The 25,103-nt window shown below is 43.5% G+C and overlaps 1 protein-coding gene across 2 annotated transcripts in view; it reads left to right on the top strand.

Moving 5' to 3' along the window:
- Positions 1-11,652: 11,652 nt before the first annotated feature.
- The window catches only part of zbtb16a (zinc finger and BTB domain containing 16a), a 126,843-nt gene continuing 113,392 nt past the window's right edge, over positions 11,653-25,103 (top strand). The window contains exons 1-2 of one of the 2 annotated variants that reach the window (XM_061803920.1): positions 11,653-11,682; positions 16,479-17,779. In XM_061803920.1, coding sequence (XP_061659904.1) covers positions 16,560-17,779 — 1,220 coding nt within the window. In that variant the 5' untranslated portion in view covers positions 11,653-11,682; positions 16,479-16,559. Of the gene's footprint in view, positions 11,683-14,354; positions 14,685-16,478; positions 17,780-25,103 lie in introns of those variants that run through there. The other variant, XM_061803919.1, reaches the window with a different exon arrangement.

The raw sequence follows: 25,103 nt of genomic DNA, 5'->3' as shown, positions 1-25,103 counted from the left end.
CGGTAGCTTGATGCTAACATATGATGCAAAATGTCATAAATGGGCTAATGAATACCAGTGATGCTCACAAAACCTTAACCCACAGATTTCTGAAGACAAACGGTAGAGCAGCACATGTCGACAGACAAAACAACACTCTCTGGTGGATATTCTTTATCCTCTACCGAGAGTATTGCTGCGGCTTGCTGAGAAGTTGTGACCTGTAATCATTCACACGACAAAATTGTGCAATGTGCTGAAAAATCAGAAGGTACTTATGAAAGTTAAATCAATCATAAAGTAAGTATCTAGCGTATTGTGTCACTTTGGATCTTGTCTGCTGTGCTCATGTGCCAGAATGATGATGATCCCCGTTAAGAATGAGCCTTGGACGGACCGGCGGGCAGCGTTGGGCCTTCAAATTCAACACGCAGATTTGGGAAAAACTGAATCACACTCGAGGGTGTGTGTCACCATGACAACTGCACGTATCTCGCCTCCGGGCAACTTTTGCCGACCGTGTGCTGGTCCCGTCCGGCCTTCGGACTGTGTGGAAGGTAATCAGATTTCAGTTGGAGTCTTTCTTCCCCTCTTGTACTTATTTGCCTCCATCCTCCACCTCTGCACACAGTAGATTAGGTGTGGGGGGGTGTGGGAGGGGTCCACCCCTCCCCCAATCACAACGCCTTAACAATGGTCCAGTGTGGTCCAACAATGATCTTGCGCGCTGATAAGTAAACCGGCGCACGTGGTTTGGGGTTTTCTACCTGTCTGACTTCATGAGATGTTGCTGTAGTCCCACCCCCCCCCATCCCCCACCCCCGCCATTTAAATCCATTTGGGTCCTCTGCAGGCCATCCCACTTTAACGAGGGGGTAAAAAAATGTTATGATTCACGTTGTTCGGCTGTCACGCGTGCTTTTTATAAAGGAGTATTGTCTTACGGTTTTGGGGACTGTTCGGCACTTGGTGGCCTGGAACACAGCTTTACTCCCACAGAAAATAAAATTAAAAGCACATTTCAACAATATGAGTTGCTACAAATCTGCAAAATGAATGTTATTTTGGCCATAGGAAAAAAAAAACATTTGACATTGTTGTTGATAATGTGGCTATGTTTATATATTTGTATATTTCTCAACATTTTTCACGGCATATTTGAGGTGTATTAAATTAACATTCAGTTTGGAATTGTGTCAATTTATTCTTTGCACATTTTGAGCTAATGTATTTATTTTTCATTTATTTGTCAAGCTATTAATTTATTTATTTTGTTTGCATTTGTTTTCGGTTTGACTGGAGAATTGTTTTTGTTTCATGAATTCGTGATGAATATTTTTCATTTATTTTAAACTGTATTTATTCAAACCAAGTAGATTTTTGAGTTCCATTCATTCATCGTTTTTTGGAGAGTTTTCTTTCTTCAAACTCTGATCTGTTGAGAGAATAATTTTATAGACATGACTTCAGTTTTTTCCATTTTTAATGTATTTATTTAAATGGTATTCATCTATTTATTCTGTATCCGTCTGCTATGTTTATTCATTTGTCTTTCTTTGCATTTATTTATCTAGTGTTTATTTTTATGCATTTTCTTTTTATTTATTTAATGTCCGATTATGGACCTATTTTATCAATTCATGGTCATACACTTTTGTTTACATATTTTTGTCAGTGCATTTCTTTAAATGATTTACTATTCATTTATTTGACCCCACTCACAAATCTCATTCTTTAATGAATTAATTTCCCTACTTACTGTAATTCTAATTGAAGAAATATTTTGTTTTATTGCTGCATGTTCAGAGAATATTTTGGAATTTTCCAGTACGGCCGCCACATAATTTATGCACAATATATTTCAGTATTTTTTTATGCTTGACTTTTTTTTGTATTCATGATTTTTTTTTAATTGATTTTTTTTTTTTTTTTTTTTTTGCAACTCAAGTGCCTTCCTTACTTCCATACTTTGTGTGTGTATTTATTTATTTGTTTTGCGATGTGATTCCGGACATTTGATTTGTTTTATTCATTGTCACACCATGTTTTTGAGATGTTGTTATTCCCCCCGCCCCCCTTAATCTCTCTCGGTAAAAATCAGACATGTGAAGGCTTTTTTTTTTTACTCAATGCCCGCAAAGGACTTTACGAAAAGTCAAGTGGCAGACAAATGAGTGGTTTTAGTCGACTCCACTGGAAGAAATTCACCGTATTATTCTGATTATTCTCATTGTTGAAGTTATTCCGCAAAGCAGATGACGACGCGTCTTTGAAGCCATGCTGGCACCAGATGACTCGGGGGGCGGGGGGAACCGCAAACACGGTGGTCACGTCGATAAAGTACGACGAGGCGGCCCGAAAACCTCACAATGCGCATTTGGTGGGTCCGATCTGCTCCCAATGACGGCTGCAGCGCAACTTGGAATTCGACGAAACAAAAATTCCCTTTGCTTTATTTGATTGTTGGCCAGGCCGCTTCCGCCGTCTTCTTTATTCGAGCGGCCAAACGTTTCTCTCGGGAACGCTCGGATTTTTTCACATCTTGAGCAGTCACCAAAAACACATCCAAACAAAACAAAACAAAAAACATTTGCCAGGATAAGGATAAATGGCATAAGCAATAGCAGACACGGAACGAGGCAATGTTGTCGACCTTGCAGTTTTTCCGCTTTTAGAGGTAGTATCAAAACCAGCTTATACGCTTTCTGCAAGGTTAGACAGTTTTCCGCCACTGCAACAACCGAGGTAGTATCAGAGGGTTTTGTTTTTTTTTTACCACTTCGGGTCAAAGCCAGAATCCTCGCACCTTTTTTCCTGTTGGTAACACCACTGACGCGAAACTCAACCCTGGAAATTTTCCACATTCTAAGGTAGTATGCGGAGACGGCGCTCGGTGTGAATGGACGCCGCAGACACGGAATGGGGGACCGGGCAATATTTCGCCTGCGGGGATACTATCAGACAGACCTTTTACACTGGCTGCAAAAACCAGGATTTCTAGGCTTTTTTTCTGCGAGTCTGCTCGGTATAATGAGCACACATACAGAACGCGGGTACAAAATTGACCCAGTGATTTCCCACCTTTGGGGTAGTATCACAAGAATCATTTACATGGAATGTTTCTGCTTTTTTTTTTTGTTTTGTTTTTTAAACCTGTCTTTGTTCTCTTTACACAGCACCAACATGGAACCGGTGGAACAAAGAAACCAAATTTGTCTGCCTGTTTTCTCTGTTGCTATTCTGTATGATCAACACCAACATGGAATGGGCTGGGTGGACAAAGTCCGCAGGCAATTTTCCGTATCCTGAGGTAGTATCCCAAACACTTTTCGCACAGCTTGTAGAAACCCAATTTATCTGCCTTTTTTCTGTGTCACTGTGCCGTATGATCAGCACCAACATGGAATGTGGGGGATAAAGTCCAGCGGCAATTTTCCGTATCCTGAGGTAGTAGCCCAAGCACTTTTCACACAGCTTGTAAAAACCAAGTTTGTCTGCCTGTTTTCTGTGGCGCTATTCTGTATGATTAGCACCAACATGGAATGGGGGGAGGGACAAAGTCCACCGGCAATTTTCCATATCCTGAGGTAGTATCGTGAGGACTTGTCGCACAGCTTGTAAAAACCCAATTTGTCTGCCTTTTTTCTGTGGCACTATTCTGTATGATCAGCACCAACATGGAATGGGGCGGGGGGGGAGACAAAGTCCACCAGCAATTTTCCGTATCCTGAGGTAGTATCCTAAACACTTTTCGCACAGCTTGTAAAAACAAAATTTGTCTGCCGTTTTTCTGTTTCGCTGTTCTGTATGATCAGCACCAACTTGGAATGGGGGTGACAAAGTCCGCGGGCAATTTTCCGTAACCTGAGGTAGTATCGCAAGCACTTTTTGCACAGCTTGTAAAAACAAAATTTGTCTGAATTTTTTTCTGTGTCGCTGTTCCGTATGATCAGCACCAACTTAAAATGTTCATAAAAACCCGAAACGGCAATTTGCCTGCTCGTGAGGTCATATCGGAAGTATCCCCCGCTCTGTAATCCAGGCCGCTAGTTTTCCTCACTTTTTCCGGAGTGGGATTTGACGCAACTTTGGGCTTTTTTTTTTGTTGTCGGAGAAGAGGGGTAGGGTGTGGTACCCTTCAAAGAAATAACTTCCCACATCACTTCTTAAGCAGGGAAAAAAAAAAAAAAAAAAACTGTGGCTAAATGAAAAGCCTTGGCTCACAGCTTGCGGCCGCAGCTGCCGGCATTGTTACCCGCTGGGCTTCCCTGGCCAAAAAACAGACAACAGAACGGAGGGCGGCCGAAGGGTCCGCGCGGCAAGTAACCAACATGAAACAGCTGCAATTATTTCCAAACAGCTCCTTTCCAAACACCATCTGACTGCACAAGGTGATCTATTTGTCTTTTTTGGGGGGGCAACTGGCGTTATGTTGTTGTTCCGGAGGATGGTAAATACGGCTTCTCCTCAGATCACTTCAAGCGTTCCGGATGAATAAACTGCAGCCGACAAGACGCTTGATTGCGGGCCGTGCTTTAATGAAGATCACACGTTGTCTGAAAGGCACTGCGGGCTCTTGATCATCAACCGAGGTAGGAATCAAAAAGAGGACAACATGTCCGACGGCAAACGAGTCGACGCGAGCTTTGTCTCACTTGCTAAAACTTACTCACGGCTGAACATACTCGGTCTGTATTTGCATTAAAATGGTGTACGCGCCTCTAATGTAGCAAGTTTAACTAGCGCGTGCAACTCTCCTGAAATATTTTTACATATTTCATGGACTGTAATGTAATGTCTACATACCTCCACTCTACTACATTTGCATATGCTCATATTACATTTATCAAGTTCATTTGTCTGGATTAACACACTATCATTGTGTGGTAAAACGTAGGCATTTAACAAAGGAGTACCTCAGGGAATCGTTTTAGAGCCACTACAGAGCATAATTTATAGATTTTGAAACAGACACGTGCCGTATATCTGGAACGCATGTTTATGTTAATCAGTACCAGAAAGAATAAATACAATCTTGAGTTAGTATGTACAGTGCAGTAGCTGTTTGACGATGGCGAGCAATAGGGAAGAGGCGTGCTAACGGATTAGCTTCCAGCGGACATCCCGCGGTGAGCGGGCCTTCTTGTTCCTGGTAAGACTGAAAGGTCATTACCGTGCCTCGCCGTCAGTCCGCCGCTTCAGGACTATGAAGACAAGCCGCCCGGCTGCCTCTGATCAGCACAATGGAGTACCGAATGGAATTGTTTGAGCCACTACAGAGCATAATTTATAGAGTTCGAGTTCGACTCCACTGGTTTTTAATCAGACAGGTGCAGTATATCGTAATGCATGTCTATGTTAATCCGAACCAGAAAGAATAACTACAATCTTGAGTTAGTATGTATAGTACAGTAAGGAGCCTGTTTGACGATGGCCGGGAGGAAACTGGCGAGCGATGGGAAGAGGTGTGCTAACGGATTAGCTTCCAGCGGACATCCCGCGGTGAGCGGGCCTTCTTGCTCCCGAGAAGACTTGAAAGGTGATTACCGGGCCGCGCAGTCACTCCGCTGCTTTAGGACTATGAACACCCCCCTGGTTGCCTCTGATCCGCACAATGACTTGCTGAAAGCATTTCTTCAATGCAAATGCGGGACAGTAGCACTGTTTGGAAAACTGCAAGTTCAAGGAGAGACAGACTGCATATTTGGGGAAAGAAATGGTGAAAATGAAAGAGACAGTCGACGACTCGGTGAGTTTTACTCATTCCACTCCAGTGGGTTCATTCTTATTGTGTGTCGCAGGAGGTGAAGTGGATCTTTTCTTCACGCCGGATGAAAGGCAGCTGAAGCACAGTAATACTACAGATGGCTGCAGTCCACAACTTTGATTATCCTTTTTTTTTTTTTTTTTTCCTTTTAGTCCTGATTTAGCTTGGGAAACTTTCCGGTTTGCAGTTCCTTTTGAACATCATCCCGTGGGGATGACGGGAACCCTACTTGTAGACTTGTTTCTGCGAGTCGCTCATTTCGGGCGATCTGTCTGCTGTACGCGTTAGCAGCACGGATTTGCACCGTAATTTCCAAGTCGGATTTGGCAACTCGCGCCACCTCCGTCGGTGATAACGTTTGCCCGGTCACTTTTTGCGAGGCAGAGTTCAAAGGAACTGACTCCAAAGACAGCATCACAAGGCCCGCGAGGCAATTAACCTGAAGTTTGAACCCCCAGCTGCCGTTCCATTGCATTTGAAATGGCTGACGTCTGTCTGTCTGTCTGTCTCTTTGGCACAAAAGTTTGACCGAGCACAACTTCCTGATATTGACGATGATATAAGAAAATGCTAGGCGTCGCTAATGCTAACACGTCGCTGAGGAGGAGCTCACCTTGTTAAAAATTTTCTGTAGAAATTCTATAGAAATCTATAGAATTCTATACAATTTGTACAGAACAATTTGTTCTATTGAACTTTGGCTGTGGTTTTCGATATAATTTCTACAGAACAATAGAATTTCTATAGAAATTCAATCGGATTTGGGCCCTAAAGTTCTATAGTTCTCGAGAAATTATTTAGAAATGTTCTATAGAAAATTTTTACCAGGGCAACTTTCCCTTGCGCTCCAAAAATCATGCACAGAGGAAACGGTGGATTTTCCTCTCGATTTTGCAAAAAAATGGATTTCAGTCTGTGGTCTGAGTGGGTCACTTCGCTGGGCACGGTGTCCACGAAACGTTTGAGAAGACTGTAGTCCGCCTTTCGTGCGAAGAAAAAGGACGAAAACGACTGGACATAAATATGCCGTTTATTTGCTCTCCGTCAATTAATTTCTCATGATCACAAGACGTGTTTAAAATACTGTGAAGGGTTGGAGAATTGATTCATTCATGTGAGGCACTCGCGAAATTTCAGCATGAAATGCCACTCGGACGGTCGCCCACCACATCCGGTTCAACTTCCCTGTAGCTAAACTAAGAAGGATTTTAGTTGAAAAATGAAATTACAATAAGAAGATGACGTTTAATCCATGGTCCAATCTGATATTTTGTATTATTAAATATTTTTGTCTTAGTTCTCATAAATTTTGCACATTTTCAAAATAAAGCAGCTTTATTTTTGTAATATTTTATTTTTTGTATCGCAAAATTACAGATGTCAAATGAACTCTCTTAATTTTGTGATTACTTAATTACTATTTTTTATCTATCTATCTATCTATCTATCTATCTATCTATCTATCTATCTATCTATCTATCTATCTATCTATCTATCTATCTATCTATCTATCTATCTATCTTTATTTTATATTATCACAGCATGGCAAATTACTGATTATTACTTCATAATTTGACTTATTGACCAGGTAATTATGCATTTTTGGCTGTGTTAAAGTGTATCTTTTTTTTTACCTATCAGCACTTTTCTCATATTTGAACGGTTTTGGGGACTTTTCTTTATAATGTTACAAATTTATGATTTTCTTCCCTTAATGTCCAGAGAATTCGCTATTTTTATGTGTTCAAATAAATTAAATAAATAATTTTGATTTAATACATTTAATTTGATAAAATAATAATTAAATAAAACAAACATATCACATAATATTTCTTTGTAATTCTACCAATTTATTCTCGGAAATGTTTTTTTCTCTTACGTTTTTACTCAATGTGCTGGGAATGTCCACTTTTTGCAAATACGTTAAATGTTGATTTTTTTTTCCCCCCTCATCAGATTACATACATCGATATTATATATATATATATATATATAATTTTTTTTTTTAAACCTGTACAGTTTAAAAAAAATGGTTTTTTTTTCAAAGATTGTGGCCATTTTTCTGTTGAATTTCCCACTAATTGATGGTAAAAACACGTGTGTGGATTTTGTTCAATCAACTAATTGAAATTGCTTTCCTCAATGAGCAAATTGCACATTTTTTCCCCCTTTTCTTCTGTCGTTTGGGTGCATCCCGCCTGCTCCATCAGCCCTCATCTCACCTTGCAGGTTTTCCCTGACTCATTACGCCGATGCCAGATTAATTGAAGCACGCAAGCGGCGCACTTTAAATGGCGTCTATCTGCGGGGGCTTTTTTTTTTTTTTTTTTTTTTGCCCCCTTCCGACGTGCCCGTGCAATCTCCCGAGCGGGGAAAGAGGCTATTAGGCGCCGCTTCGAGAAAAGGATGGAGCGAATCAAAGCCGGGAAATTGAACACAGGTAGACAAATTCGCTCACACTGGAGCCAAATGGAGGTGCTTCAAAGATCACCTCATCTGTGTGTGTGTGTGTGTGTGTGTGTGTGTGTGTGTGTGTGTGTGTGTGTGTGTGTGTTTTAATAAACATGCCAGGGTTAATCAGACAAGCATTTGATGCTTCATATTTTGTCACAGAGAAAAGTGAAGACTTCAAAAGTCTTCTAATGACGGGCCAAATATGGCAACAATTTTATAATTGATTTTTTAAAAAAATGAGAGAGAGAAAAATGACATGTCAAAACACAATTAAGACATTGATACAGATTACAATTAATAATTTGTTTTTTTTCCCAATAATGAAATTTTAAACAAAGTACATATTTGTTTTGTCCACAATGCATATATGCTTGCATCTTTTAAAATACTTTATTTATTTATTTAAATATCCAAACGGTCTAAAACACAGGTGTCAAACCCGAGGCCCCGGGGGCCAGATCGGGCCCGCCGCGTGATTTTGTGTGGGCCGCGAAGCCAAAATCTATAGTGTCAATTTCCATGATCCTTGTAAAAATCAGTACCAAAATTTCAAATTGTCATGCGTCATAAATGATAGCGTTGTGATATTACAAGCATTTTTGTGTTCACAAACGTGAATAGTTGCAAAAAAACATGACCACTGATTTCTGATTCCAAATATAGTTCATAAATTGATGTAATTATGATGAGATGTTTCAATAATTTTGTTTCAAAGACATAACGGCCCTCTGATGGAAACCAGAACTACAGTGTGGCCCGCAAGAAAAATTAGTCTGACACCCCTGGTCTAAAATATTGTGCATTATTATTATCATTGGCCTCACAGTTCTGAGGACCCGGGTTCGATCCCGGCTCCGCCTGTCTGGAGTTTGCATATTCTCCCCATGCCTGCGTGGATTTTCTCCGGGCACTCCGGTTTCCTCCAACATCCCCAAAAACATGCAACATTAATTGGACACTAAATCGCCCGTAGGTGAGATTGTGGGTCCGACTGTTGTTTGTCTCCATGTGCCCTGCGATTGGCTGGCAACCGGTTCAGGGTGTACCCCGCCTCCTTCCTGTTGACAGAGACCCTTGTGAGGATAAGCGGCAAAGAAAATGGATGGATGGATGTTTTATGGATATTTTCTTTTCTTCCCGCCCGCCTTCCTGATAGGATAGGTCAAGCTGCACCGTCATAAGCTGGCTTTTTGGGGACATTTGAAGCCTCATTGGATGAAATATCCGTTAGACAGCTAATGGAAATATTTCCACCACTTGTTTCTTTATCTTAATCTATTCTAATAATTTAATGACTAGAAAGCAAATAATACTGTATGTAAATATAGCTGTCTACACTTCTCCATATATGTAGTGAACATATTATTTAGTGCCAGCCACATTTTCCCTTTAATTATGTCTTTAAGTAGAGGTCACAGATAAAGACGGCGTTCACCCGGAACCGCCCAGGCAGGCCCGGTTTGACGGGACAACGGCGGTATTGATCCGAGGGATTCTTTCAACGTAGACCCTGAGAACGCACGGCTGCCACCTTGAAATGAACAAGTCAACAGGCGGCGGGTGAATACGAACACTTGGGTCAACGCAGCCATTTCAGACATTAACCAAGACCGCGTTTGATCCCTTTCAAATGTCCAAAGGGAAGAAACGTCAATTTCATGCTTTTCTTATACTTACTTTAATACGACTTGATCGATTATAATTATTAGCTATACCTGTACATGAGTGATCAATGATGGTGCAATACATGGACAAATTCGGGTTGTATACACATTGTAAAGGCCAAAATGATCCTGAAAATGCCACTTCAAACCAAAATGGCAGACCTCCTGTATCTTTTCAGGCACAATTTCTTCAGGGACTTTTTTTTTTTTTGGGTTGGGGGGGGAAGGGGGGTCTACTCATGAACGGGTCGAGCCAACGGCATGTTGTTCCAATAAGTGACATCAGCTCCCGGGGCTGAATTCTTAAAGACACAGCAATGGAACCAGTTTTTGGGATCAAAATGGAGATGAAATCCTACGGGGGAAAAAAAAAAGTTTTTGATGGACGTCACATGACCAGATTTTCAAACGACTTCTCTATCTTAAATATTTGGGTGGGGTAGGGTGGGGGGAAGCACTTCCAGACCAAAATCCTGCACAGGTCAGAGGTGAGGGCCAGGGGTCAAAGAGGTGGGGCCTCACTGCCCCCGTACGCCCTCCCTAAACCCGAGGTTTACACAAGTGTAAAAAGAGTCCATTCAGTGTGGTTGGGTTTCACAAAGGTCCACTGTGTGGGGGCCAGGACACCCCCCCACCCCTATCCCCGCACCCCCACCACACAAAACTTATACTACCCCCACACATACACAAACCTCCTCCATACACATGCCTACAGGATCCACACAATTGTTGGGGGGGGGGGGTCAGCAGACAGCAACATATGACAAACAAACATTTTACTCCATTAAAGTGAAACGTGTTGCCTTCAACTAGGAGTTCATACACAATTTAATATTGGCTCTAGTCTGCACTTCAGTTTTGTGGCACGACATAATTCATTCCTTCACGATTCATTCAATGAAAAATAAAATAATGCCTCACAAAAATATCGCAAAATGGAGTATTTTTGTATCAACTTTATACGTACAGTGCACGTGCAGGAAAACTATTTTGTTCTTTAAAAAATAAAACAAAACGCTTTTGTAAGCAACTGTTCAACTAAATAAATAATAATTTCATAAGTATTGTGATGTATTTAGCATCTTTGAGAAAAATTTAAAATTCAAAATTGGCCCCCGACCACAATTTTTTAAGTCCCCAAACCTCCAAAGATAAATATCATACAATAATAAATACATAAAATAAATAGATATAACATAATAAATATTCAAATAAACATTGAAAAATATGTATTTATTTACATATCATAAAATACATACAATAACGATGACATATGTTGAAAATGTCCCAAAACTAAAATGAAGATGAATGAAATTATCATCAAAGGGTGAAAATGTGAATTTCAATTTCAGCAAGTGCCCTAATTCCGTGAAATACATTGAAATATAACCCTTTTATCAATAGCATAAATTGACTGAAAGTTAAATTTTGGAAGTCAATATGAAATTATCAACATGTGCTTTGGATTCAAAGGCTTTTATTTTTTTTAAAGTGCAATTTGTGTGTGTACTGTGTGGTATATATAAACACCCAATCAGGGTCTCTAATTCCTCATCTGACACTTAATGTTCTTTGTGTCTAATCTGACACAAGCCCCCAAACTTTCTTCAGTCGCTCCCTCGCTAAATCCTTGTTATTATATCAAAGCGTGCCCATGATCTGCTTCTTCTTCTTCTTTTTTTTTTTTTTTTTTTTTTATAATTTAGCCTTCATCTCTCCCCCCCCCCCCCCCCTCAGTAAAACGCCGGATTATAAACAGATTAAGGGAGTGCCTTTTTCTTTATCCCCGGCTAAGACTGCGCAGCACGCAGCTCAAAGGTAATGAAGCACTCTGTGATCCGTGCCTGGATGAATCTAAAGATTCCCAGAGCGCTACTGTAAGGCGGTCTGACGGAAATTGGATTTTTATAAAAGTCCCCTGGTCCTCGGCCTCCCTTCCGACGTGTCCTGTCAGAGGTGATTCCGGAACCTGTTGGCGAAACTTTTCACGCAAGCCTATCGGACAAAATGTTGCATGTAATGAATGATTCAGAAAAATTTTAAAGTGGTGCTAGAAATCCGGTCTATTGGTCATAACGGTATCGGTATATAGTATCGAGCGAAACTACTAAAAATCCTGTATTATATATAGACAAACATTTTCTGAGCCGCTTATCCTCACGAGGATTCCCGGGAGTGCTTGAGCCAATCCCAGCTATCATCGGGCAGGTGGCAGGGGACACCCTGAACTGGTCGCAAGCCAATCGCAGGTCACGTCAATCACACCTAGGGGCAATTTAGTCTCTCCAAATAATGCCTGGTTTTGGGATCTGGGAGGAAAACGGACTGCCCACCCGGAGTAAATCCACGCAGACACGGGGAGAACGGGCAAACTCCACACAGGCGGGGCCGGGATTTGAACCCCGGTCTTCAGAACTGTGAGGCCAACACTCCAGTTGCCACCAAACGACACAAAATGATAATTTGGTGCCCGAAAATGCACAGATTAGTGATGCTAAATTTCATTAACTCACCAATGATGTTTTTCACTGTAAGATAGCATTAACATAGATTTACATGATTCTAATAACAATAGAGGCGGGGTGGTGTCTCAGGTGGTAAAGCGTTGGCCTCACAGTTCTGAGGTTCCAGGTCCAATCCCGGATCCGCCTGTGTGGGTTTTGCATGTTCTCCCCGTGCCCGCGTGGGTTTCCTACGGGCACTCCGGTTTCCTTCCACATTCCAAAAACACGCAACATTAATTGGACACGCTAAATTGGCCCAAGGTGAGATTGTGAGTGCGGCTGTTTGTCTCCATGTGCCCTGCGATTGGCTGCCCACCAGTTCAGGGTGTACCCCGCCTCCTGCCCGTTGACAGCCGGGATGGGCTCCAGTGCTCCCTGCGACTCTCGTGAGGATAAGCGGTGAAGAAAATGGATGGATGGATAATAATAATAGAAAGTAATATGTTGAAAGTAGAAGTAAAGATGTATCACTTCAACATAGTTCCTTGACACTAGCATGTACGACTTTGTTGTTAGACATGGTTTTGGCGGCATCTGGTGTTGTCTTAGAAACAGGACAAAAACCGCGAATAGTTGAGTTTTTCACTAAATAAGTGGGGGCTGGGTTACAAAAATAAGTGAACATGTGGGGGGGGGGTATTGTAGTCCAAACATTGCTTCGGTCTGCTTGCTTTCAGTGTTTGCAAAGATGAAGTTCTCGACATGTGGACCGTTAGCAGCTACGGGATATCTACAAACCTCCCTCATGCTTGGCCAGATCAAGCGCGAGCGACGTTCTATCAATAAGTGATTGATGGGACTCACTGAGTGACGTTCCTCAGCCCGCCAAGCCGTCGGCTCCTCCCTCAGATAGAGCGCGCCGACCCGCACGCATCCTATCAGCTTTGGCCGGTGACGTGTTGATGTGCGGCCGAGATATCGCGCCGATTAAAGTCATCACCTCGTCTACGCGTCATTCGACTCGTGCCGCCGCGGCGGACCGTGGAGAACTTTTTTTGAACGCGGTCTTGTGAAGAAGCCCGGTTTTAGCATTACACTCAGTTAGCTATCGTTCTTTTTCTTGTCCCAGTTAGTCTGACATCAGGATTTGCTATTGTGAATATTAAATACATTTTTAAACAAGCTTCCCCCCCCCCCCAAGTAGATCGGAGAGAGACAGTCCTGCCCAACAGGTATCATCGAGTATTTTTTGTTGTTTTCTTATCTTAACGGGTGAACCTCAGGATTAAGGTATGTCAAAGTATTTGCACCTCTTCCAGGTTATGAAAAAAAAATGAAGATATCAAGTTGTCAAGGGGACAAAATCAGAACATTTAACACACACACCTCCCCCTGCGAGACGCCCCCGTCAAAGGTGAACGCATTTCCTGGTTAGAGTTAAGGAAACATCTTGGTTGGGTCATCCTGGTTGCGAGACGGAACAGGAAGAGGAAATGAACTTAGGTCTACGTTTGCAATGTTGTGCGATAAACCGCGCCCCAAAGGCATGTCTCAGGATCAAGGACTGTCTGTGGTATGAAGTCATGCCAACATACACTCACCTTCTTTTGCCCCACCATTTTTTTTCCTCATCAAAATTCTCCGATCTCATAACACCCACACTTTTCCGAGTTAAAGGCTTGAACACCCACATTTTATGTTTCGGGAGATGTGTGTGTTTCAACTGTCATGCTTTTTGTCACACCTAAGGGGTGGAGGTGAGTGTTTTCACACCCACACTTTTCCCGGTGGAAGGTCTCAACACCCTCGTCCCCTGTCGAAAGCCTTTAACACCCGCACTTTGCCTCGCTCACGGTGATATTTGTGGAGGCCTCAACATTTGCTTGTGAAAGTTTTCAACACACATGTGGGTGGTGTGGGTGCGGAAGTCTTTCAGCAGGAAAAGTGCGACTGACTGTCGACTGTCATCCCGCCACCCAATTCACCAACACACCGAAAAGGAGACCCACACCCGCCCCGCAAACCTGCGTTCGAGCGAAGTCACACGAGACTTTGCGACCTGCGCGCTGACGAAGGAACGGGGAAAGGGGGCTTGGCTTGGCCTCGCCTCGCCTTCCCACCGCCTGCGTGACAGGCACAAGACCGACACATGTGGACATTAGACAGCCCCCTAGGTGTCTCACTTTCTCGCCGTTCGCGCTGCTTCGTCCGCAGCCTTGACGTCAGCGCCGTGTTGATTCGCTCCGGCTGCGAGACAAGGGAAGGAGTTAGTGCGCGTTGAGAGAGAACCAGAGAGCGGGGCTTACTATGCTCCACGAGCCCGCCGTCCCCCTCTGTTAGCCCGCGTGCGCTCCGGACGTGACTCGCTAACTTCAGGTGAGAACCGCGACTGACACGAGCTAGCGCCACTTGACTAGCACCGCTTCTCTGTCATATTTGCGATGAATTGTTGCAATAGAAAGCCTTTCCATCTACTTTGTTGCGCTCGTTCAGCGTGTCGGGGGGTGCACCTTTCCGCCGTGTCCCCGTTCAACCTTGCCGAGTTGTTGACAAGCATGGACGCCGCTCTTACCTAGGATGAAAGGTCCTTAAAGTTGCCACATTGTGGAAATGGTTAACGTGACGGGAACTTAACCCCCCCCACACACCCCACCTTCCCACCACAACCAACACGTTAAAAAAAAAAAAAAAAAAAGCAAAGACAAGCAGCGCCCACCTGGAGGAGTTTTGCATACTGGAGACCAAAGGACACTTTAAACCCGGTGATGTTTCGTCGTGATTTTTTTTTCTTTCTTTTTTTTTTTTTTTTTTAAACCGACGCTCTTATTTTCCGCTTTAAGGACTGTATGATATAGAAATTGGTGTCTGTGTGTTTATTTAATTATTTGATTGACAGCCGTTCAATTGTTTGTTTTGGCGTCATTTCCTCGGGTGACCACCTGTGAGCCGATGAAGCGTACTTTCCTCCCCCGAGCATGTGTCGGAATATCGAATTCGTGCACATTTGTCCCGCTCGCATGATCGCATCGATCTGGAAGCGGCTTGCGTGTATTTAAATGCCAAACGTGTTGTGTCTGCACCGTCTAGACGCACGTTTTTTTTGGGGGGGGTATAGTATTAATAACAACCCGCTCGGGTGGGTGGGGGGGGGGGCGCACCATTAAGTGCGCACACAAGCGAAAGAGCGCAACAAGCATTACAGAGGGGTGGGGGGGGGTCGTAAATTGGTCGCTATTGGCAAAGCTGTAATAAAGATAATGTCGCGAATGACCTCCGTTGACTGACTGAGAGAGGCTGTCGTTTCGTCATCACGTCTCGCCTCCCGTTTTAAACCGATGCCACTCGTGCAAACCAGTTGTAGTATTTTGTTCACTGGCCATTTGCTCAAACAAAAGCTGCACGTATATATTGGGAGTCTCGCACATGATGCAGCATTGCATGATGCTGTTCACATGATGCAATTAGTGGTGGTTTTTTTTTTTTTTTTCCCCCAGAACGGCTGCAGGGCTGTATCCCCCACCAGTCTTGAAATGCTTGACAATATACATTGAGCGTGGATGTGATGGCTCAACTGTCCATGTCAAGTACAATGAACTATTTATTTGGACGCTGTTCAGTTAGTAGGTGGCTCAACATGTTGCCCACAAGACTCCCCCCGTGGACTAATTGCTCATTTTTGGATGTTTTACTGTTGCACGCTTGTGTCCCTCTTTTCCTTTTTCCTTCCCAGCCATTTCTGTCCACCGCTCCCACCGCTGTCTCACCCCCCCGGGGCTGTGATGGGAATACTGAACGAGTCTGCTATTTAATTTCCAAAAAGGCCGCTTTGACACTCTTTTGTGAGGCTGCCTCAATTCGCGCCTGTTTAACCGGTCAGCTAAACGAATGAAGACATCTCGGGCTTCCTCTTTTTTTTCCCTTTGCATGACATATGTTGGCCTGATTGGTATGCAAGGCAAGACAGGCAGACTGCTCACAAATTGTCTCTTTTCACAAATCTACAGTCGGTGCCGATGTTCTCGCTCTGGCGGTCTTTAGTATCCCTGCGGGGATGTTTGGATTTAAAAGACCACAATAACTTCCCACTCATTCAGAAGTCTTTGAGCATTTTGATATTTTTTCGAATCGTTTCAAGCGTGAAGTCCGACAACGTCCTCTCTTGTATTGCAGGTTTCCCACAGTAGCTCAAACCACTGCGGAGCGGGGGAAGGCTAGCCTCATGAGTTGGCCTCGTGGACTTCCATTGACGTCATGGATTTAACAAAGATGGGTATGATCCAGCTGCAGAACCCCAACCACCCCACGGCGCTCCTGCACAAGGCCAACCAGATGCGCCTGGCGGGCACGCTGTGCGACGTGGTAATCATGGTGGACAGTCAGGAGTTCCACGCCCACCGGACTGTGTTGGCATGCACCAGCAAAATGTTTGAGATCCTTTTTCATCGTAGCAGCCAACATTACACCTTGGACTTTCTGTCGCCAAAGACGTTCCAGCAGATTTTGGACTATGCTTACACTGCCACGCTCCAGGCCAAGGTGGAGGACCTGGATGACTTGCTGTATGCGGCAGAGATCCTGGAGATCGAGTATTTGGAGGAGCAATGCCTCAAGATCCTGGAGACCATCCAGTCGTCGGACGAGAACGACGCAGAGGTCGGTGTTAACGACGGCAGCACCGAGGAGGACGATGAGCGCAAAGGCCACAACGGAGTCAAGAACTCCAAAAAGCATTCCATTGAGAACCTCTACCTGTCGGGTACAGAGCAACTGTCTGCCATGTCTGGCATGGTGGACCAGAGTCCTTCAGTCTCCACATCCTTTGGCGTCTCCAACTTGAGCCCCACCAAAGCTGCCGTGGACAGCTTGATGAGCATCGGCCAGACCCTGCTTCAGCAAGGCTTTGGCGGCGAACATGGAAACACTCACCATCTCATGAATGAGATCAAGACCGAAATGATGCAGGTGGACGTGGGCGGAAATGGCCATGAAAGCATGGAGTCCGGCGGTTCCAGCAACGGTGAGCGAGGAGGGGATGACCGGAATCGAGACGGACCGGGCACGCCAACCAGGAGCAGCGTGATCACCAGTGCTCGCGAGCTGCATTACGTTCGCGACGATGGCATGGGCGATCCTCAAGCCGAAGTAAGCCACATGGGTTTAGAAGCCATGGCCGGGATGGCGGAGAAACACTTGGCGTCCCTCTACTCCCTCCCTGTCAATCACAAAGGCGACGCCATCATGTCCATGCCGGTCTCAATGGCCTCCGCCCTGCCCATGTCGCCGGCCTTGGCCATGTCAGTGGACTTGAGCGCCTATGGCGGACTGCTTCCACAAAGCTTCATCCAGAGGGAGTTTTTCAGCAAGCTCGGCGAGCTGGCGGTGGGCATGAAACCCGACGGCAGGAACCAGCACGAACGCTGCAATGTTTGTGGAGTGGAACTTCCAGATAACGACGCAGTGGAGCAGCATAGGTAAGATGAGTTTCTGAACTTTGGATAAGGTTCTCCACTACTGAACTTTGAATAGGGTTCTACTGTTTTGTTTTGTTTTTAAACACCTTTTAGCCTTTTAATTTCAAAATGTTGAAGGATTATACTTATATGAGGAGTGCTGGAGATTTTTTTTCTTTTCTTGGTTGCGTTTACTCTACCTGTGCCACGCAAATACGCCATCTTTATTTACAGTTATACTGGTCTTTAGTCGTGACAGGTTGTTCTCATAGAATTTTCAAATGTCTCCTACCATAAATGTTTCTATATTTTATAAAAGTTGTGCCCTTTCCCAACAAGGAGAAGCCATAATGATGGTCATTCCCCAAAATGAGCGCTGCACCCAGGTATAAGGAGGTAGTTCCAGGACAGTGGAGTGGTAGTAAACTAGCATGACACTGCTGTTTTCACTCACAGCATTAAAAGGCCATCTCAAGGCCTGTGAAGCGAAGGGATTAAATGGAAAATATCACATTTTCGGTGGCCTTCTGAGTGTCGTCGCATCATTTTATCTATCTCTGATGCGCACGCCGGGTTTTCACCGCATCTCTCCTTGAAGGCTACGTTCAGTGTTTGCGCATATCAATGGGAATGTACTGTGGTTAAAGTTCGCTTCAGGATTAACCTTTCACCTCTTGTGGGGCTCATACCTGGAATGATTTCCCTTCTGAATCCGAGTGTCATGCAACTACTTTTGTTGCGGTGAAAAAGCAAACTTTCTTAAACGAGAAGTTTCACTGGAATGTAAGTCGGAGCAACTTTTCATTCGTTCTACCTGCGGTGGCATTGGGCAAGTTTTAAACAGCTTTCAAAACGCACCACAAATGAAGTCCGGGCGCATTAAAGGACGGACAGCGCCGCATTGAGAAAAGTCTGCCGTGTGAAACGTTGCCCGTGGTTCAAGAGGAATTTCATCAATTGGACCGTACTGGGAAATCTCGTATCAAAGGAGATTTCCACTGCGTTTCATGCATTGATCTCGCAGCTCTACCCCTCAGCATACTAATGGGTTAATTTAGGCGGGTTGATCCATCGACAAGACTCTGTTAACCGTCCTGACGGCCTCCTGAAGTGTCAAAATCAAACGTTGCATCACGCGTTTTGAAGAAAAAAAAAAAAAAAAGTCTGCCTGACGATTCAGATGCGCCTCAGCGCGAACCAGCTGCTTGTCCGTCTGCGGCGATTCCTTTCACGTTAAACATAAGATGTTTTATTTCAGGTGAGTAGGAGTCATGTTGCCTTTGACTAACTACGCATCATTTCCCTGCTGCCGCTGTTTCAGGGTCACCGCCGCCTCGGCAACAAACACACAGAGCTGGCAGAGTTCACTTGGTGCAGGCAGGTCACGTCAAACATGAGTGGGATTGTTTCCAGATGTGGCACAGGTCACTGGTGTGAGGTGACTCCATATATTGAAAGTGTGTGTATGTTGAAATGAATGCGCCCGAAAGCACCATTTCCTGTTGAGATTTAGTTCCCACTCAAATGCACTCTGGTTTATATCAATAAAATGAACAAAATACCCATTTGTAGTTTCGAACCGTCTCGGGAAGGGCTTTATCCGCATAGAGGTTTTCAAAATAGTTTTGTTACTGTGCAAATTAAACTTACATTTTGATATTTGAATAACACTGCACACACGTGTCTGCTTTACTGTTCTAAGGTCTGTTTCAGGTTCTTCCTGTGCTTGTGTAGGATTAAAAGTGATCGTTTGCAACTTTTGTTTTAAAAAAAAAAAAAAAAATCAGCCGTCCATATTTTCATAGGAACACCACTCAGGTATAGCTTCCCTGTCCGATACCTACATGCCAAGTTTAATTTTGTATAATTTCAACAAAACGCCACTTTTTTTCGCAATTGGGCAAAACAAACCTATGTTTATTTTTCATTTTTAAGCGAACTGATAACAGTGGCTGACAAGATATCGCATCATGTTTCCACAAACCAAAAAAGCCAGCAGAGCATTACATTACAATGCAATCTGTGGAATTTGTAATTTGAGGACTAATTTAACTACATGTTTTTTTGTTTTTTGTTTTCACTTGCGTGCATGAATTAGACATCTAGTTTGTTTTTAAATGTTTATCGGTTTATTCTAAAAACAACACAAAAAACATCATTCTTGCTTCTACATAGAGGTAAATATTTTCTGGCAGTAAATCGACATCCTCAAAATGTGGCCTAATTAATAAGGAGTGATTTTCTTTGATGTAATTGGCTATGCTATTTCAATAGTACGCATAGGTAAACATGGAGACAAATATTAAAAGTGGAGATGCAATTTCCTCATCACACAGGGACAATATGCATTCCCATGAAATTGTGCAATTGATTTGTAATAAATTAGGATGGCGACCAGTTCAGGGTGTAGTCTGCCTTTCGCCCAAAGTTAGCACTCCCGTGACCCTTGTGAGGATAAAGAACCTGGAAAATGGATGGATGGGTTACTGCAGGACCGTGGACTGCCCTTGTCGTTGGTGCTGTAGTTTCCACTAGTGACATTTCAGTAAATCTTGGACTGAGAAATGAATCAATAAACAGCAAGTGCGAGCAATTTATTGGGGTGGAAATGAATGCATAGTGCTTTGATATAAAAAGGGGAGGGAAAAAAAAGTTCTCCACTGTATTGGTATTCTGAACCGAGCCCTTGGTGTGCACAAAGTAGTCTGGCGTTTATCGTTCCTGCGTTTGTTGTCCCCATCTCTTGCAAATGAGCGACCCACGCGGCAATGTGCGTAACACAGGTGAGCATTTTCCAGAAAGCAATCAGTGCTTTAAATTCTCCGAATACAGCCGGGCCACTTTAAAAGATGCGATGAGGATTTCCTGCTCCTCTCTTTGTTTGCTTGTTTGCACTCGCGATTCCTATTATTGCTTATTTGGATCGGCGGCAGTGGAAATAATCACGGTCGTATTAACGGCTGCTCTCTCATGCTTTGCTGTTCATTACTTCTCCGACAATGACGACGGCGGCACTCACTCTTCCATTTCTTATGCTTCTGTGGAGGGCGCTCTAATAACCTGGGGCTCCAGGTGTTTAAACGGGCCCAAGGCTCTAATCTGTATATATCAGAGTGGGGGGGCTGATCACCCCCTTGCTACCCTCCTTGCTAAACCAAGCGTAGATATAGTCCAGATAGAGTTGTGCAGTTTCCTGGAGGTGATAACGTATGCACACACGTGGTCTTCATGCTGAGGTGAAGCCGGCGGAAGATGTTTGGTTGCTTTCGCACACATGGATTCCTGTGTGTCTTGGCAACGACCAACCAGTCACCGCTTCCTTGTTATTATTGGACACCCACCCTCTAACCTGAAAATATTGCTGGTGCCAAAACTAAATCTGCAAGCGCAGTATCCAGATTCTTAGATAGTCACATATTCAACATTGTGCTGTTAACTGAATCCACTTGAGTCTTCCTCTTCACTTTTGCAGTCCTCCATGTGTGGACACAATATTGGTTGTATTGAAAAAGTTGATTTAATTTTTTTTTTTTTTTCATTTACAGCACATTTTTTTTCTTCATTTAGAGTATAGTTTTTAGGTTACAGATTGATTTTTTTTTTTTAGTTTTTTTTCATTTATTATGTTTTAAGGCTCTTCAACCCTTCACCACACTATAAACGTTTCTCAGAAAGGCATTGATATTTCTCATTTAAACACTTTCAAAGGTCAAACCTTTGTAGATTAAAAAAATATACAACTTTATCCTAGGATCTTAGCAAATCAGGATACAGAACACAATGCGCATTCATATGGTGTAAAAAAAATTAAAAAAATTACACGCACAAAAAAAAAAAATCTGTCATAACGAGGCCGCGTAAAGTGAACCGCGTTGTAGCGAGGGAATAGTGTATACTGCATCATTTCGGAAGCTGCAGTGGTTAAAGTTAAGGCATACCTTGCTGCCGACTCCGAGCTTTTTACTGTAAGTTAGTACAATTTGATGAAATGTCAAATATCAGTAAAATTTTTGCTTTTTTTTTCCACTAACATTGAACAGTCCTTTGATGGCCTTGCACGTCGCTTTTTCCTGGATTTTCTCATCGGTAGTTTTACATTATTCAAAGTACTCGAGGACAAGTTTCATGCCCAATCAAAATATTTCTGCAAAAGCTGAAAAAAAGCTTTTCTGACAGACACCCAGTTAGTGACAACCTCAAATCACAGCAAATTTAGTCCCGGTTTGGAATAAAATGCCCCAACTGTAAGTAGTAGACCTCAGGCTTCTACCAATTCGCATTTTTCCCCAAAACAAGTCTTGGATATTCAGCTCTGTCAAGAAGAACATTCACCGAAGTCCTTTGTTCTTATTTCAATGCATCATCCTTCACAAACACGATTTGTGGTCGGCCATGTTCACCCTAACCTGAGAGGAGTTCATCCTTAACCTTTAACTAGTGATCCAAAATCACATAACCATCGAGTCCAAAACTCCAGAGCTGAGGCCCCTCATCCTCACACAGGTGGTTTCCCGCTCTTGTCCAAAGCTGCTACTTTTGTTTAACGCCCTTAGGACCCACCCATTTGACCCACCGCGTAGCGATCGCCTCTACCAATCCAACCTCTGGCTGCAGCCCAATTATAGACTGATTTTAAAAGGCTCCGGTTGAACGGTAAAGATTTACACTGCCATCGCTCTGATCTCAGAGCTGTGCTCTGTCCATATTGTCAGGATAGGGAGATGTATCGATTAGAGACTTAACACGAGTGGTGTGGGGGGCTCCATCTTGTCAAAGCAATGACACAAAAGCACTCAAATGTCTTTAGTCCCTATCAAGGTTTTCTTTTTTCAGCACGTGCTCCTGATGCTGATTCCTAGGGAGCAAGGATGCTCCTTTAGAATCGGAGGAAAGCGGGTGGCTAAGCCAGTGATCTAATCGGCAAGCTGATTAGATCACCTCCCTCCTGAGATAAGAGAGGAAGAAGGCGCTTGTGCAATAAAAGTTAGCAGCTTGACCTGATGCGACCAGCGGATGCTGCCGCCGTCGCAGGCGTTGCCTCTGCCGTTACATTGTGGCAGGGGTTGTAGGGTGGGGGGCGCTTACCAAATACAAACAAACAGATCTTTTGTATCTGGCGGGGATTTTGGTCTGCAGTAAGGAATAAGGATAATGTACTGTACTGTGCCTCGTGTGTGTCTATCTTTATTTTGTATAGTCTTGTACAGGAGCTCAAGGGGAGTACTAATTACAGCATGTTATCAGGTGACATGCAAATGTGTTATCGGCCTTAAACGTTCTGATGTATATCTGCTACCCCAGAGGCTGTGGCATGTTTTGCCACTATTAAAAGGATGCTCACTGCTTTTATTCGACTCTCACAAGGCATCTGTATCAAGGTTTTCCATTTTAGAAAACTGGTGAAAGAATTACAGCCTCAGATATGAATGGGTTTTACTTAACAGTTCGTCGAACCTTGGACCTGCTCCGCTCTGGGTTCTAATCCCATCGATATCCCATTAGCATCCTCTCTCCAGGTCCCTGCCACATAAAAGGAAACGTGCCTGTTCCCTCCCTCCTTGATTCTGTCACTCTGGCAGACCATAGAGAGGATCTCCACAATGAGTAAATGTGTAAGACCTAGAGGGCTAACCCGAGCGTGCTCACAAATATCCTCTGTGTATGACGAGGGGGAGGGGGGGGGGGCAACAACAACAACAACAACAACCTTGGGAGGGCCCCCAGCCTCCCTGGGAAGTATGAAACCGGAGGCCCACGCAGCCTGCAGTGAGAGAGCTTCTAATTAGCCTCTTTGTTGCTACTTGAATGGCTCGCCAGCGATTGGCAAAAGGGGCCCCAGTGGAGTGATAGCGGCACGCTAAGAAGCTAGTCATAAAAATTAGCCCATTCTCTCCACCGTCACCTGTTACAAAACGCTCTCAGGTACGAAAGTGAGGCGTAATCTACTGTCTTGTCAAGCAGGCGGGGAGCAGGTGGACGTGAAATTAGCCGTCGCTGGTTTTCGCCATCACAAAGGTCGAGCAACAAAACGGCAGCCAGGGTAGATCCACAATTGTATTGTTTATTATATAGGGTGTCCATGCATCCCTAAAGAATTCCGACTTTCCCAAACTCTTGGATTTTTAACTTTCCATTTAAACAAATTTCAAAGGAGCCAAAGAAATCCTGAATCTAGAGTGCAAAGAAATCCTTAATCTCGAGTTTGTTAGCTCGTTGTAAACAAGTTCAAAACCAACAATGACTATATTAAATTAACATCCTGGGATTAAGTTTGCTATTATTAACAATGGCAGTTTATTTGGCATTAAAAAAATTAAATCTAAAAATATCGTAAGATATGTTCCGCAATCAATGTTCTTTTTTTGTGCTTTTATTTTCTGAAAGGTGATCTGCTTTTAAAGTCAAGGATTGACTGCTGCCATTCAGAAATTGAAATTTATGACCTTAGTTCGAAAGTAAACTCCCAAAATATTGCCTCGTGTACAATAGCTACTTGTGGCACGCCCCTGACGTGTCGCCCGACAAGGATCGGAGCACCTTGATGATGAGTGTCAAGCTACCCCGACCACTAGTTCCTGAGATGAGCTGTAATCCAGGAGGGATCAGTTGGATAAATCACAGCATGAAGCTTAAAACCATAATTGATTCATGTATTTGCTGACCAAAGACGCCCGGAGAGATTAAGCCGAGGTAGGCAGCTTGATGATGGAGAGGTTCCCCGCCCTTCACATGCCAGCTGGCGGTGGGGGGTGAATAGGGGGGGGTGTATGCTTGAAGTCATAGTATTAAAAAGTGAAGAAATGATGACGGTGATGAGGTGTTTTGATTTGTGACCACTGTGCATTTCTTATTTTCATGCGTTGCAGATGCCCAGCTGAGTTTAAGGTGTAATCGGGGATAACAATGACCTTGACCTTCTGTAAATATTTAACGTTAATAACACAAGATCAAACAGGTTTTCTCACTATCCTCCCTTCCCCATTTCATTGGCTACTAACTCTCATGGTCAAGTAATACAAATTGACTGAACTTAACTATTTTATTGTTTTAAAGGAGACAATGCTTTTTTTTTTTTTCATTTAAAACCATACACAAATGTCTTTAATAAAAGGTATCTTACATTCTTTGGGCACAATACACAAAGGGTAGAGAACTAAATCACGTTACATATACTAGTCAACCACTCTGTATTGGGTGAGTGGTTCTGTCTCTTACCATGACCGGGGGGCTGAGTTGGAGTGCTGCAACTTAGCCAGCTGTTACTTGTTATATGAAGCAGCCCGGAGTCGGAAGAGAAAAATGAGCCCACATAAAGACGAAATCAAAAGGCAATTTATATTTTCAC

The sequence above is a fragment of the Syngnathoides biaculeatus genome, chromosome 18 (genome assembly GCF_019802595.1).
Source record: "Syngnathoides biaculeatus isolate LvHL_M chromosome 18, ASM1980259v1, whole genome shotgun sequence".
NCBI lineage: Eukaryota > Metazoa > Chordata > Actinopteri > Syngnathiformes > Syngnathidae > Syngnathoides > Syngnathoides biaculeatus.
Note: the sequence above shows the minus strand (reverse complement) of the source record. Positions and strands in the feature narration are given on the sequence as shown.